The 15,251-nt window shown below is 38.8% G+C and overlaps 1 protein-coding gene across 1 annotated transcript in view; it reads left to right on the top strand.

The window, feature by feature from the left end:
- Positions 1-8,278: 8,278 nt before the first annotated feature.
- NXPH2 (neurexophilin 2) overlaps positions 8,279-15,251 on the top strand; it is a 57,093-nt gene continuing 50,120 nt past the window's right edge. The window contains exon 1 of the mRNA XM_007057473.3: positions 8,279-8,723. Within this exon, the coding sequence (XP_007057535.1) occupies positions 8,670-8,723 (54 nt within the window). The 5' untranslated portion in view covers positions 8,279-8,669. The remainder of the gene's footprint in view (positions 8,724-15,251) is intronic.

Genomic DNA, 15,251 nt, shown 5'->3' with positions numbered 1-15,251 from the left:
AAGCCAATAAAGGTAAGCACATACTTAACTGTTTTCTTGAATATGAAAGGACTTAAGCACATGCTTAAGTGCCTTCCTGAATTGGGGACTAAATTACTAAAATCCAGATGCATTAGGGCCACCATTAAAATACACATAATACATAATAAATTCGGTTTGCCTGCAAATCCTTACTCACATGAGTAACCCCATTGATTTCAATAGTACTGATGAGGTGAATGAGGATTACTCACATGAGTAAGGCTTTCAGGACTAGACTCTTGAAGCTATATTTGTAACAAAGACAACTATGAGACTAATCTGGCATGGTATGTTCTTTATTAAACTAGGCTGCATATTGGTCATCAGATTGTCTTTTAAGATCTTACATATCAGTTCCTTTATTATTTGCTCAAGTGTTTTACTTGGTACTAAGCTTTGACTAACTAGTCACTAATTTCTTTGTTCCCCCTTTTTATTTTTCTTTCATGTTCATAAAAAGGCTTTAACTGTATTGATTACCATTATTGCAGGCATCCCACTTTTAACTAGCAAACTATTGTTACCACTCTACTTAGAGCTGTGCCAGCACATCTATTATAAAGCTTGTTTTTTCAAAGGTTTTTATCTGCCATAAAAATTGACCTGGCTTGAATATTTTATTTACTCATAGATACCAGCTCACAGGTAAGTTTGATTTGCTTGCTTTAAAAAAAATCTTCGAACATATAAAAATTGTAGGAATGCAGAGTTAGAGATTTATATTTTATTTAAAGTATTTCTCAACTTCAAATTTTAAACTTTATACAAATTAAAGGCTAAAGGTGCTAAGTACCCTCATCTCATGCTGAAGTAAAAGGGAGCAAAGGACATTTAATACCATCCAGGTGCCACTCAATACCTCAGGCTTTAAATTTGTAAGTGTTATGAACTCCTGTATTGGTCATCAGCAGGGTCTGAACCTGGTATCAGTATTACTGCAACAGCAACCTCTACTACTTGAGCCAAAACAGTGATTCTGTTAGCTCAGTAGGTCTCAACCGTGGTACACATACCCCTGGGGGTACACAGCAGTCTTCAGGGGGTATATCAACTCATCTAGATATTTGCCTAGTTTTACAGCAGGCTACATAAAAAGCATTAGTGAAGCCAGTACAAACTAAAATTTCATATGGACAATGACTTGTTTATAGTGCTCTATATACTATGCACTGAAATGTAAGTACAATATTTATATTCCAATTGATCTATTTTATAATTATATGGTAAAAATGAGAAATTAAGCAATTTTTCAGTAATAGTGTGTTATGACACTTTTGTATTTTTATGACTGATTTTGTAAGCAAGTAGTTTTTAAGTGAAGTGAAACTTGGGGGTAGGCAAAACAAATCAGACTCCTGAAAGAGGGCCAGTACTCTAGAAAGGTTAAGAGCCACTGCATTAGCTGATAGCAGTAGACTGCTATTCTCTATTTGGACTAGCCACTAGAGGGAAACAACGCACACCCTCTAAGTCTTCACTAGATAAAATAAAACTGTGTTCTTAATTCAAGTGAGCTAACCCAATGTAAAATCCTAGGAAAGACAAGTCTGTTTCCACATGAGTTAGCAGGCTGAACTAAAGGCAGACTACTCTTTAATTTGACCTGCTAACACTTGTGAAAACTACAAACTATCTTCCACAGGATTTTACCTAAAGTAAGCGAACTTGAGTTAAGCTTACATTGTTTTATTCCACTGAAGAGAAGGCCATGATGTAACTGAGTTACATAAACACTTGAGATCTGAATCCGTAAAGAAATGAGCCCAGTCCAATACCCATTAAAGTAAATGGCAAAACACCCACTGATTTCAATGAATCAGGCTCATGTGTCCTGTTTTTTTCCTACAGAACCCTCCACAAATTGTTGGAAGCCCAGCTGTGAAATGTTCAAACTCAGGAATCTACAGCAAGAGCCCCATGGCAGCTCTTAACTGTCACACTGGGGTATAGGATGAGAGGTGATCCCCAGATACTTAAATCCCAAAACGATACAGACTTTTAAAGATCAACACCAACATCTTTAATTTCACTTGGAAGGTGGACTTCAAAGTACAATGCACTGTGGTTATCGATCCTTGAATCACAAAGTCACTGATGATCATTACAATGTCTACATGAGAGAGAAATGGCGGCAGCCTTACAGTCAGCCAGAGAGAATGAAAGGTACATGTCCCTATGTTTACCTACTAATCCAGGACAAAAATGGATTCAGTAACACTCAGGAGACAAACCATTTTGATAAAAGGTGGGCACATACCCTCAACCAATTATATAAATGCCTCCACAGCCCACTCTTCTAACTAAACATGTTAAATCAGTTCATGTTCATCCAGTTTATTCATCCCATCCTCTATTCTTGTCAGACAGTGGGAAAATAATAAATATGTAGTGTGTGCAGTCACTAAAAATGAGATGTAGAACTGAGTAACATCAGCATGTTAAGCAACCAGCAGGCTAAGTCACCCAAAATCCACCTGTAAGCACATATTAGAAAAGTATTGAAATGGTAATCAGGGCCATTCCTTGTAGATAGTTAGCAAAGCCATGTTAAATGACTGGAGTTCTTGAAATATAAGCCTGTATTTTCAGAGAATTAGAAGTAGATACTAATTGTATTTGTCTCTGTTAAACTTCTAATAAGATACAGGTAAACAATGTGATCTAATTAATTTGTAGGTGCTAAACTTCAGTTCCTGGCTGTTATGTTTCATTAAAATATTCTTTTAATTCAAAGATCAAAAGGGGATGTTAACATTTAGATTAAACTTGTGGTGTAATAATATCATTGTTTTTATTTCTCTTTGAAGTTTGTAGTAAACTACCTATGAGCCATTTGAATGGTTAATTGTCTTATGCTAATGAAGGCAACTAGTTACTGGTGTGTGACTAAGAATAGAGATTTACTTCAAAGCCATTCTTCATCCAGAGAATACCTGCTGTGATCACTTGCTGCCAAGAGCTTTAACAGTTGAGCTTCAACTATAAAAGAACTTTGGGACCTGATCCTTACTAAGGAAGAACCTCAACGTTAAGAACACCAGAATTACAAGCTGACCAGTCAATCAGACACCTCATTTGGAACTGGAAATATGCAATCAGGCAGCAGCAGAGACACACACACAAAAAAGCAAATACAGTACAGTACTGTTTAAACATAAACTACTAAAAATATAAAGGGAAAGTTTTTTTAAAAAAAGATTTGACAAGGTAAGGAAATATTTTCTGTGCTTGTTTCATTTAAATTAAGATGGTTAAAAGCAGCATTTTTCTTCTGCATAGTAAGGTTTCAAAGCTGTGTTAAGTCAATGTTCAGTTGTAAACTTTTGAAATAACAGCCATGTTTGTTCAGAGTTACAAACAACCTCCATTCCTGGGGTATTCGTAACTCTGAGGTTCTCAGATCTGCTTAAACTTTGTCAAGAAAAGTTCAAGTTTCAAGACTGTCTCCAGGTGTACCCTGGATTATCCCTGCAAATTCTCATGGAAGAATTTGAACAAACTCTACACATGGACTGCCTATTGGACTATCACCTATTGAACTGATTCCGAAAGGACTTTTACAAATCAGCAGTCTCGCCATCTCTACTATGAAATTGATATAAGAACTTTACTCAGATCTGTATGTATAATGATCTTTAACGAGAGTAACTCTTTTCTTTTTTTAATAAATCTTAGATTTAGTTAATAAGAATTGGCTGTGAGCATATATTTGAGTAAGGTCTGAAATATTCATTGACCTGGTGAATAATGTGTCCAATCTCTTGAGATTGGTAGAACTTTATATATGGTGAATAAGATTTTAAATAACCCTCACTATATAGACCTGGCTGTCTGGGTGGGAGCCAAAAGCTGGATTGCTAACCAGTAAGGTATTACAGAAGCGGTTTTGTTACCGGCATGGTGAATCTAATTATAAGAGTAAATCACCAGTTTGGGGGATCATCTGACCTATTCTTTGCAGTTTGCCCTGATTGAGCAGTCTCTGTGGCCCCTCCAGCAACCACGGTCACACGGAGATACTGCAGTCCAAAGTCTCAACCTCTCCCCTAATTACAGCTTTTCATAATGAATATAAGGGGTCACAAGATGGATGCTTGTTGAACCCCAGATGTAAGGGCCTTTGCCCAGCACTGCTGGAAACTCTTGGAAAAGAAAGTGAACCCATTTAACAGCTACTCCATCCATTATTGTTTTCTGTCTGGTGTGGACCCCAGTTCTTCCCTCTACACTCAGTGGTGACCCTTGATATGTTCATTGTTGGGTATGTGCCTATTTTGTTCCTGTTAATTTGCTCTATTAAAATTAGAGGACAGAATGGGGAGAAGGGTGAGGTGGAGGACTCTCTTTAAGATTAACCAAAAGAAATGAGTTTGAACAGCAATTTGAAGAGTGAGACTGAATGCCACACTGGCACATGGATCAATAAAAGTTTTATTTGCTTGTGCTTGTATGTTATTTGATAGAGGAACAGAAGTTGCTGTTGACTGGATTCCCTATCATTAAAAATCTGCTGTTAATCATCTTTGTCCTTAGTCTGTAGTTACAGGTAGAGATGATTTGGGACCATATTTGGCACTGAGTCCATACTGTGGGCATCCCAGTACTGGATCATCTAGTCCATCCCCCAGCCAGGGCAGCACTGTTCCTGCAGTTTATGTATTTTATAACCTTCGGGGGGAAAGATTTTTTATTTTCTTAAAATTAAACCAGAAAATTAACACACCCAGATTCAAACAACATTTTAGGTTGACACCAACACAGCAAAGTAAGGGAATGCAAAGTTTAGGCCTAACATTTCATTCTTAATTGTGAATTCTCTAGGATGGAATACAACTAATAATACTTACCATTTACTGTACATAGTGCTTTTCATCTTCAAAGTGCTTTACAAACATTTTACTCTTAGTTAATCTGGGAAAAGTATGATTTAAGGCCAACTTTTGATAGTTTGTGTGACAACGTTAATGTCATTTAAATTGAGTCTGTTTGTATTTAATAGGATAGAACTAAAGTACTTTAGTTTAAACGCTATTGTTCCATTAAAAGCCAATTACAGAAATTCAGCTTTCCTGGAATTTATAGCATACAGCTTTTCATTTTAGAAAGATCTATCTAAATACTTCATCCGAATTTAGTCTTTATAATTATGACTAATTGCATAACAGTCTTTTCAAACTACTGCATAATCTAGCCCTGATTTGGAAATAAAATCTTTGCAGTGTGCTTGCATACATCTCTATTTCTATGTTGGTAGTACTGCCTTTGTACAGCAGATAGCGCTCACGATGTTTCCATTTATTAGAGGGAAGAGAGATTGTGTTGTTGCTACTATGCTTAGTTTACCATCAGACAAATGCATTCCTATGTAGCTCAGCACAGAATAGGATGGTGTGTAGATATCGCTGCCTTGATAGAAATGGGCACTCTCTCATTAATACATTAGCCGATTAAATAATTGTTTAACTTATATGTGGATAAATATAATTTCTTTTAATTGAAATTAACATACGTAGTCCCCAAACAAATATGTTTGTAGAAGGCACCATTTGTTTTTAACTCAGGATATGGAAGTAGCATTTAGATTCAAATTCTATTAGGTAAGTGTAAATCCATATGTCATTGAAATTGATTATTCTCTATTTAAAAAAAAAAAGTAAAAATGCAGCACTAAGCAAATCTGCTAAAAAGGACATAAGTGGGGCAAACTTTCAAAATATTAAATATTATAAAAATATCTGCACCTGTGCAGATTGAATTTTAATGGATGGTCTCAATGAGCATGTGTGTTTGTTCAAGGTATTTTCTGTATCTTCAGAGTGTGATGAAAATGAACTCATTTTAGAGTTTGCCTAGTTGAATTTTGTTTATTGTTATGGACCAAGTGTAATTTTTCAGACCCAAATGAATACCTGAGATTTAAGACTATATCCCATGCACAGAATACAATTCCATATATAAAACATACAGAAGAGGAACCTCAGTGGGAAACTAATGGATACAACTACATTATTGCAATCATCTGGTAAAATTGTGCCTGTTTTTCTGGACACTTAAAGGATTTTTAAACATTTTTTTACTAGTGAGGCTTTGAGAAGTTTAAAATGAAACTGGAACATAGAGTTAGTAATGAGATGAGACATGGCAAGAGAAAACTACGGGGAAACTAATCTGCAAATGACAGGCATGGTTTTGAAAAATGAAACAACTGCTGCTATCCCAATTTCAGCCTGGTGGTAGAGAGGTTGCATATCACCTCACATGCAAATTACAGATTAGAAAGATGTGGCACTGCCAAGCTCGAAACAGTCACATCAATTAAAAATAAAAGCACTACCACTTCACTTCCACAGAAAGCAGTAGGTGTGTGTGTTCAACGCAGCTATCTGCTCTATGAGCACATTGGAACTTCAGCTGAACAGTTTGCCTCATGAACACACCATGTTTTCAAAACTTTACTTCTCCTTTTTCAGGGTTTAACTAATCATCTGGCACTTAGGGGAAGGAGGGCAGAGAGTGAAAAGCATCAAGCTTCTTATCCTTTTCTCAAAAATTGGGCCAGGTGTGTATGTTTGGTGTTTTTTTTTTTTTTTTTTTTAGCCACTAAAAGAAAATCATTTCATCCTGGTTTGTTTTGCTTGGACTCGCCCCCCCCACCCCTTCCCTGCATCTTTTCAAACATGTGTATCAACTGACTTGCCATGCCTGTATCTTATTACCTATGTGCTAGATTCTACTCTCTTCTGTAACATGAGCAATAACACTCTTTTTCCTGAATGTGAAAACAATCTGCTCTGAACTAAGAACTTTCCCTCCCCTTGTAGACACTGTTCTAGCTCAGAGGGGTGAGTTAATTAATAGGGTTTGTGTGCTCTGATCCCCTGGAGAAAGTTGTAAGTGTCTCCAGAGTTATGGTGATGATGGACCCTGGCTTTGATGAAACAGCTGGTGCAGCCACCTGCATTCATGTCTCCGGGAAGAATCAATGGCCCTTGCTAAGGTATGTAACATGGAAAAGTGCATTTTATAAAGGATAGTCAGTCTTTCTGGCAACATTCTGGAGTCACATGGGAAGAAAGTGAAATCTCATTGTGTTGAACCCTAAATAGTTTCCTATAACTAGCTCTAAATGCCTAAACGCTGTAACATAAACTGACGTTTGCAAGTCCTGTAGCTGGGTAGCCCTGCTTCTGCCAAGCATTATTCTCCTATAGAACAACGCTGAAAACAAAACACACACTTTCCCATACCCTCTCCAGCACTGTATCTGAGCTGCAAATAGAGATTTATAAGGGAACTATAAATGAGGCACTATAAATACAGCGGGCTTTCCTAAAAATCAGGATAAAATGGGTAAATTAAGCCAAACCATCCTCCCTTTCCTTTTAGAGGGGAAAGCGGTGAGAACAGGGAGATTGTGCGGGCGGCAGGGGTTAAATAGTTGATCATTTTAAATACTTTTCTTTAACCAGCGGGCCAAAGGAGATGGAAATGATGTTCAAGGTGATCCCCAGTGTGTCCTGTCCGAGGTGAAAAATGCAAACTTGCTTTACGTGGTCAGTCCTGAGCCTGCAGCGGAGCCGTGCGCACCGGGCACGGACTGAGGGTTAGCAATAAAGGACAGTCCTGCTACCGCCAAGCCTTAACCCGCCCTATGAATCCCCCCATCCTCATCGCGCAGAACGGGACATTTCTGCCCCCCCCCCCCCCTCCGGGTTACAGCAGCCCCACTCCCAGCGAGCTGCCTTTCTCCCCTTCCCGGCTGGTGGCTGGCGGGGGGGGGGGGGGGCTCCCGGGATACCGGCGCAGGAGCACCCGCGCTGGGGGGAGCGGGGGGAGGGTTGGTCCAGACCCCCGTGGCCCGCGCACGTGATTACAAACCCCCCCCTCGCTCCCGCGGGCCTGGAGAGAGCCCCCAGGCTGCGCCCGGCGCCCGCCCCCCTCAGCCTTACACCCCGGGGCCGCGGACTCGAAGCTCCTGCCTCAGTCAGAGCGGTGCCGCCCGATGTGCCCCCGGGGACAGGCCGCTTACCCCGGCCGCGGCTCCCCCTCCTGGCTCAGCCGCCTCAGCACCTCCCCGGCCTTGGCGCCCCTGCCCGTCCTGTCTGCCCGGCGGGGCCCGCCCCGAGCGCCGCTCCCCCGGGCACGCCCCGGCCCCGCCACCGCACTTCCCCCCTCAAGCGTGCCTGGCTCCTCCGCCCCCCCCCCCCGCCAGACCGCGGCTCCTCACTGCCACGCCACCCCCAACTCCCCGGCGGGACCCCGCGCTCCCAAGCTCCTCCCCGCCCGGCCTCGCGCAGCCCGCGAGCGGGGCGGGCAGCTGGAGAGCCGGCTGGCGTGCGCAGCGGGGATGCTGCCGCTGCGGCGGCGGCTGCTCGGCCCCCGGGGGGGCGGGGGGAGGTGACGGCCCCCCTGGATCTCAGGTCCGGTCCTGCAGCGGCACGGCAGGGCTCTGCCGTGGCCAGTTCAGGTCGCCCCGCTGCCTGAGGAGCGGAGCGCTGCGCTGAGGATGTGTTGGGGGTTTGATTCTCCCGGTTTGCGTTTTGCTTAAGGTGATCACAGTGGTATGTCCCTGTACTCAGTCCTGCCCCCCAAAGTGGAGATGTGCAAGATCCAAGTAAGGGAAATCATCTCCTAGACTCCAAGCCAGAATGATGTACCTGCAGCCCCTGCCTCTTATTGTGGTACAGAGCTTCCTTCAGCTTGTAAGTCTGCTTCTTTTTTTAAAAATAATTCTTTATGCTAGAAGTAACTGCAGAGCCCTTGGAAAGCTATAGCCAAGGCGCTTCTGAAAGGCGTTTGCATCTATCTCTGTGTCAAAGCAGCAGGCATTCCTTTGCAGGTTGTTATGTCGGCTAGAAATACCTGAAACCAGAGTCTTTGCGGAGGGTTTATTTAATTATCCAGGATGAGTTTAGTTTTTTGTAACCAGTTTCAGATTTCCAAAGTAATGGAGCACATGCCCCTTCATCAAACATTTGTGCTCGGTGGTGATTATGCTGGATTGTGGTGCCTTTTTGCTGGGAGCATGGCATTTAACACTCTTTTTTCTGCCTGCTTGTTTCGTGCAACTTTAAGGGCAACTAAATACGAGTTCTTAACACACAATCTGTATGTTCTCTCCCATTAAACTGCTGTCATGTTACTTGGGAAAGGTAATGATTGTTGTCTACCTGCCTACTGTCTTTTGGAGATAAAATAGGGAGTAGACTTTAATCCAATAAAGGCAGCGACAACTTGCAGCAAAGCAACTGATTGTTACAGACCCATACATTAAGATTCTCTTTTAAGAGTGCCATAGTTTTCTCTGTATTTTTTGTAATATTTTTCAGTAAGTTTAATTGGGATTTCAAATTTCTAAGGCCTGTATTTTAAATAATGCTCTCTAACAATAGAAGCTGTAACTGCCTGTAGGACATATCTGTGACGGTGGACATGTTGAATATCCTGAGCTACGCGATGCTTCAGAGTACCACAATTCCACTTCTGAACCTTACTCTAGATCCACAGTTAGCATTGCGCAGTACCAATTTAGTTAACTACTTTAAGGAAGTGAATGACAAACACTGGCTTAAAATTATTATCCTTATGAACTTTTCTGTTTTCCTAACTGCATATTAAACAGTTATTGTAGAGTTTATGATTCTTTGTTGGACTCCACACAAGGATTTCTGTCCATTTGGATTCGATACAGGAACATGTGCCTGTGTAGTACTGTTTAATTATACGTTAAATGCAAAAGAATTTGAGTGACTGAAGTAGTAGGTTTCGGCAATATAGATTTAAAAAGCTGGAGCTACAAAATGAAATTAAAATGAGATGTTTATTTGAAATAGGTGTGTAAAGAGTGTAATCGCTAGCACACCTCTTTTAATGAGAAAATAAAATTCTGGTTCTTGGGATATTAGTGAAAAATAAACTGAATTGGGGGGGGGGGGGGGATAAAGAACCTTAAAATGAGTTCGCCAGCCTTACCTGAAAGCAAAGAAAACGTTGTAATTTTATTTCAAAATGCCTTTTTCCAGGAGCATGTTAATTATGTGAGCAGTTATCTCTGATTTATGCTGCAAAAGTTCTGCCTCTTTTCCTAGCTGTCTAGTATCTGAAAGTTTGTCACCATAGTCAATAGGGAATGTGTAATAACCCTTGAAAGGATTATTAAACGCCCTCCTTAAGAACTGGATTCTAATATTAAAGCATGAGTTGATTGATTAGTTTTTGAGGAAGCTTATGTCAAATTCTAATCCGTTTTTGGATTGTGCTTGTCTTGTAATGTTTTTTGCTTCAGCACTTTATCATGGCAATGAAGTACGGAGCTGCAGTCTTGCGATAAGGCACACATTTCTTTCACACTGCTATCCTTTTGGACAATAAAAGGCTGTTTACATTCTTCACATTCTTACAACACGGTTTCTAGCTAACCAACACACAGGGGTTAGGGATGTGAATGGAAAGCAGTAAATGGATTACAAAGTTGCTGAGGAGGAGAGAACTAAATGGAAACGCTTTTTCTTTTTCTTTTTTACTACCAGATATCAAAGGGACTGATTAAAACTTGTCCCAACAGGCATCAGTTGTGTTCCACATTTTTTATGGATGATGATGTGAACTTACTTGCTGTGGTCTTTAAAACTGTTTAGTGTGAACGCTGATCACTTTGAAGAACCAAAATATGTTTTCTTTGATGCTACAAAAATCACATGCAGTCAATACCTGTTCTCAGATGATACAAGCTGTATAACTCTCAGAGGGGGAGTCGTGATTATTCTGCCTTTTCACTATTTACATCACAAACAATTAAAGCTTTGGAGGCACTTAGTCCTGCAATGCTTATCATGAATTTAATCAAAAATAATTTGAAACAAAGCAACAGTGTCTTAGATTGTAGGGGTAGCTTTGGGGTACCAAGTAATGCTAATATTTAAAAAGTTGTGTTTATACTTTTGTGGTGTACTGGATTATATCAGGACATTTATTTATCATTTGCCTTCTGTTAACTAAAGTTAAGCTATAGTTTTATTGTTATTTTGTTCTAAACAGAGAATACTAAATTGAATTTTGAACACTTGGTGCCTATGGTGGTATATAGATTAGATTTTTCAAATGAATAATTTCTTCTTGGAATCTAATTAGTAGAATTTTAGCAAACTGATATTAGTGATATTTAAATATCAATTCTTGTCTTATCTTTTTAAACCATCAAAAATAAACATAGAAAATCTTAATATACTACAAGGGGTTCCGCATTTCAGCCAATTAAGAGAAAATTACCATTTTTAGAGTTGTGATAGAGCAAAATGCTTGTAACCCAGCAAACTTTGTATAATCAACACGCCTTCATCTCAAAATTTCTTACAGGAATTGGGATGATGATTTTTTTAGGTTAATTTCTTCTTAAGTATATAATATTCATGTTTAATGAGAAAAGGTGCTAAAATGCAAAAAATAAATACATCAGTGAGTGTGCCATATTTCTTAAGGCGTTTAGAACTAAAAATAAAAAATACACTTTATCCAGTTTCAGTTCAAAATCAGTATATGCTTTTCAAATACAAATGAAAGTCTGTATAGACATGCACACTTTTTTACACTACTTTATATATTCAAGTATATTATACAATGAGAATGCATGCCATTATATCAGATTACAGAGGTGTACTAACTCACTTTTCTAGGAGTATCTTCAATTTATAAATCAGTTTACTCCATACATCCCTAGTCAGTATACGTCAGAATGATAATTTGTGCACAGTCAATACTGATCTGGGCAGTTATTGGCTAAATGGCAACAAGACAAAATAAAAAGCTGCTACAATATTATAACCAGTAGTTACAATTGCTTTACATTTAATATTAATTAAGATGTTCAATTGTCATTTAATTACTCAGTGTTGCATTAGTAATTATATTTTATGAATAATGGAATCACCACCATTAGCAGTGGAAAATAACTAAAGTACTAGGGTCATCTACTACATCCTCTATCAATACTGGATTATTTTCTACAGTACATTTGCCAGTGTTTTGTCAAATCTAATATTAAGAGTCTGAAGAGTTAGGGCTTCCTCCGCTCTCCTTGGGAGATTATTCCCCATTCTAATAAATCTTACTGTTAGCAAGTTTTCCTGATATTTAGCCTGCTTTTTTCTTAACTTCATTGTATTTCCCCTATTTATATTTTGCTGATGAAAAATGTCATGTTATTTACAAAGGTCCCTAATTTAAAATGTGGGGAACTACTTAAACAAATAAACAAAAACAAACAACGCACCTTCACTTTCTTAATTCCAGGTAATATCAATGGTCATGTATTTTTGCATTTGATTCATGGGTGCAGGTCTGATTTTTCTTTAGCTCTGTAAGAATGGGCCAGTAGTTCTTTATCTCAGTGTTTTACATTTCTAGACAAATGCTAGTGCAGTGCATTGTAATGGTTCTGTAACAGGGTAGTTTAACTGCTTGTTTGTTCTTCAAATTCTAGTTCCTGAAGCTTTGCAGCATAAGATTTGAAATATATATATATATATATATATATATATATATATATATATATATATATATATATAGCAGCACTTGGTAGTGCCTATAGTTCAAGTTATGTCAGCATTCTCATGAAACTCAATTCTAACTTAGCCATAAACTTTCTCACTTGGCAAAGAGTTGTCAAACATGCTGTTCATCTAAGAGCCACTTGTTTGATAAATACTTTTTAAAAGCAGATGAGTTATTTTTAAGTTGCTTGTGATTGTGTGTGTGTGTGTGTGCGTGCACATGCAATGGAGAAGTTTATTTAAGAACTTTTCTCTCAGTAAGACTGGTTAATGTAGCTTTGGTTTAAGGGAAAATCAGTAAGAAATTAGTCCATTTGTGTTTAATTTTTTTAAAATAGCTGAAATAGTTACCTTTATTAAAAATTAGATTTGACAAACAATCCAAAATTCTCAGACATAGTCTTTGTTAAAACAGACTTAAATCATTGATAAGAAGGTACAACTCTAAGGGGAAAAGAACCTTACTGGAACTCTGTAATATTAGAAGAAACACAAACATCTTGAAAGTTGGCAAATCAACATACATCAAAGTTTGCAGTTAATAGAAGTATGTGTTGAAAAGTCTGAAATGCAGTGCTAAGGTCCCCTCAAACCTGAATTGTGTCTCCTTATCCCTGCTAACCTGGGCCCCCTCTATGTAAGGATAATTTTGCCTGAAATAATCACAGCTGGTTGACATGGCAAATCCTGTATATTTTGCATTTCAAATAGAAAACCAAGACTCTCCAGTCACCTTAAATCCCGTGGGTGAAATCCTGTTCTTATTGAATTCAGTAGGAGTTGTGCTGTTGACTTTAGTAGGGCCAAGATTTCACCTTGTTTATTTTGGTGTTTTGCTTGATTCTGCAGAAAATGTAAAACCAAATCTGCCTTGGCTTAATACAGCAGAGTATAGATAGTTTAAGGAGGATGGAAAGAGACTGACGTTTAAAACAGACCAACTCTTGTGGGTAGTAGGATTAACAAAGTTGTGAAATTTCCATTGCATGACATGAAAGATGTATATTAAGAAGGTGGAATGAGAATTATATTTCAGTTTGTATTAATGAAATATAATGGTGATACTTTGCACCTTCCACATAAGGATCTAAACATGATTTTCAAACATCGGTTGATCTAGTCCTGTGCGGTAGGTAAATATTAGTCACATTTTACATGTAGCATAACTGAGGTATAGAGAAGTTAAGGATTTTGTTAAAAAAAAAAATCACACAGCAAGACAGTGTAGAAAACTGACACCTGGGTCTCCTGATGGTGATGCCCAGGCCTAATGTACTAGATCACAACACGTCTCCCATCTTCCCAAGCAAGTCACTCAACCTCTGCATCTCAGTTTCCCAATCTGTAGAATGGGGATGATAATGTTTGCCTCACAGCCCCTGCTGAAATACACAATAAATATGTGCAATAATTTTTGCTAATTACTAGTGGTCTAATTTAACAGATGGGAAATATGGAGATAGAGAGACGATAATAGAGACAAGATCCCATTTTTAGAAGTGACTACGGTTATGTCTACAATACAGTAAAAGACCTGCGGCTGGCCCAGGTCAGTTGACTCAGGCTTGCGGGCCTCGGGTTAGAGGGCTATAAAATTGTAGCATAGATGTTTGGGCTTGGGCTGGAGCCTGAATGTCTACACTACAATTTTATAGCCTCTCAGCCTGAGACCCACTAGCCTGAGTCAACTGACCTGGACCAGCTCTGGCTGTGCCGTGAGTCTTTTATCGCAGTGTAGATGTACCCGTAGGCACTTAGGAACCTAAGTCTTGTTGAAAGTAAATGGGACCTACGACTTAGGGCAAGATTTTTAAATGTATTTTGCTACCTAGAGATATAGCCAGAGAGATTTTATAAAGCACTTAAATAGTTGCCTAACCTACCTAGATGCTTAAAGCTCTGTAGACACCTGTCTGTATCTTTAGGCACCAAAATACCTTTGAAAATCTGTCCCTAAGCAGCTAGGTCCCATTGACTTTCTCCTAAGTCACTTAGGTGCTCTTGAAAATTTTACTCTAAACGCTTGGCAGGGGTTTGGCAGCAGGAGATGCTGTGGTCTAGTGGCTTGGACGTGGGCCTAGAACTCATGAGATCCAGGCACTATTTCTGGTAACATTTATTCATGCATCATGATCTCCTTAGACGTAATAGGAAGTTGGTGCATACAGATTTTAAAATTGTGTCTAAATACTCATATATACTGAACACCAAGCCATAAAGGCTCCAGATAAGTCAGTATCTCTACTAGTTGAACAACAAGCTTTTTAAAAGGTTTTTATTGTTATTTTTATCAATATTACATGCTGACAAGATAAACTTTTATGGCTCCAGTTCAACTATCTCAGTCCATCAGATCAGTAATACACATTTTTAAACAATTCCTTGTGTGTATGTATTTACAGCATAGATCTTAACATCTCAAGAATCATTAGGATATCGAGGGTCATTAAACTAAAATTTTACATTTTCTTAAATATATTTTCACAGACCATTTTTTAAAAAAAGTCTTAAATTTGTATTTACACACTAGATGGGACCATTAAAGTCAATTACACCAATTCATTCTTGAGTACTTGTGAGAAGCATTGCCCTTTTCTTTCTTGCCAATCTAAGCTTCTTGATTTTAAGTATTGGTAAAAGTAAAGGCACTTTTACTGAACAGATACGGGGCTGGCTTCTTCC

Source organism: Chelonia mydas, chromosome 11, assembly GCF_015237465.2.
Source record: "Chelonia mydas isolate rCheMyd1 chromosome 11, rCheMyd1.pri.v2, whole genome shotgun sequence".
Classification (NCBI taxonomy): domain Eukaryota; kingdom Metazoa; phylum Chordata; order Testudines; family Cheloniidae; genus Chelonia; species Chelonia mydas.
Note: the sequence above shows the minus strand (reverse complement) of the source record. Positions and strands in the feature narration are given on the sequence as shown.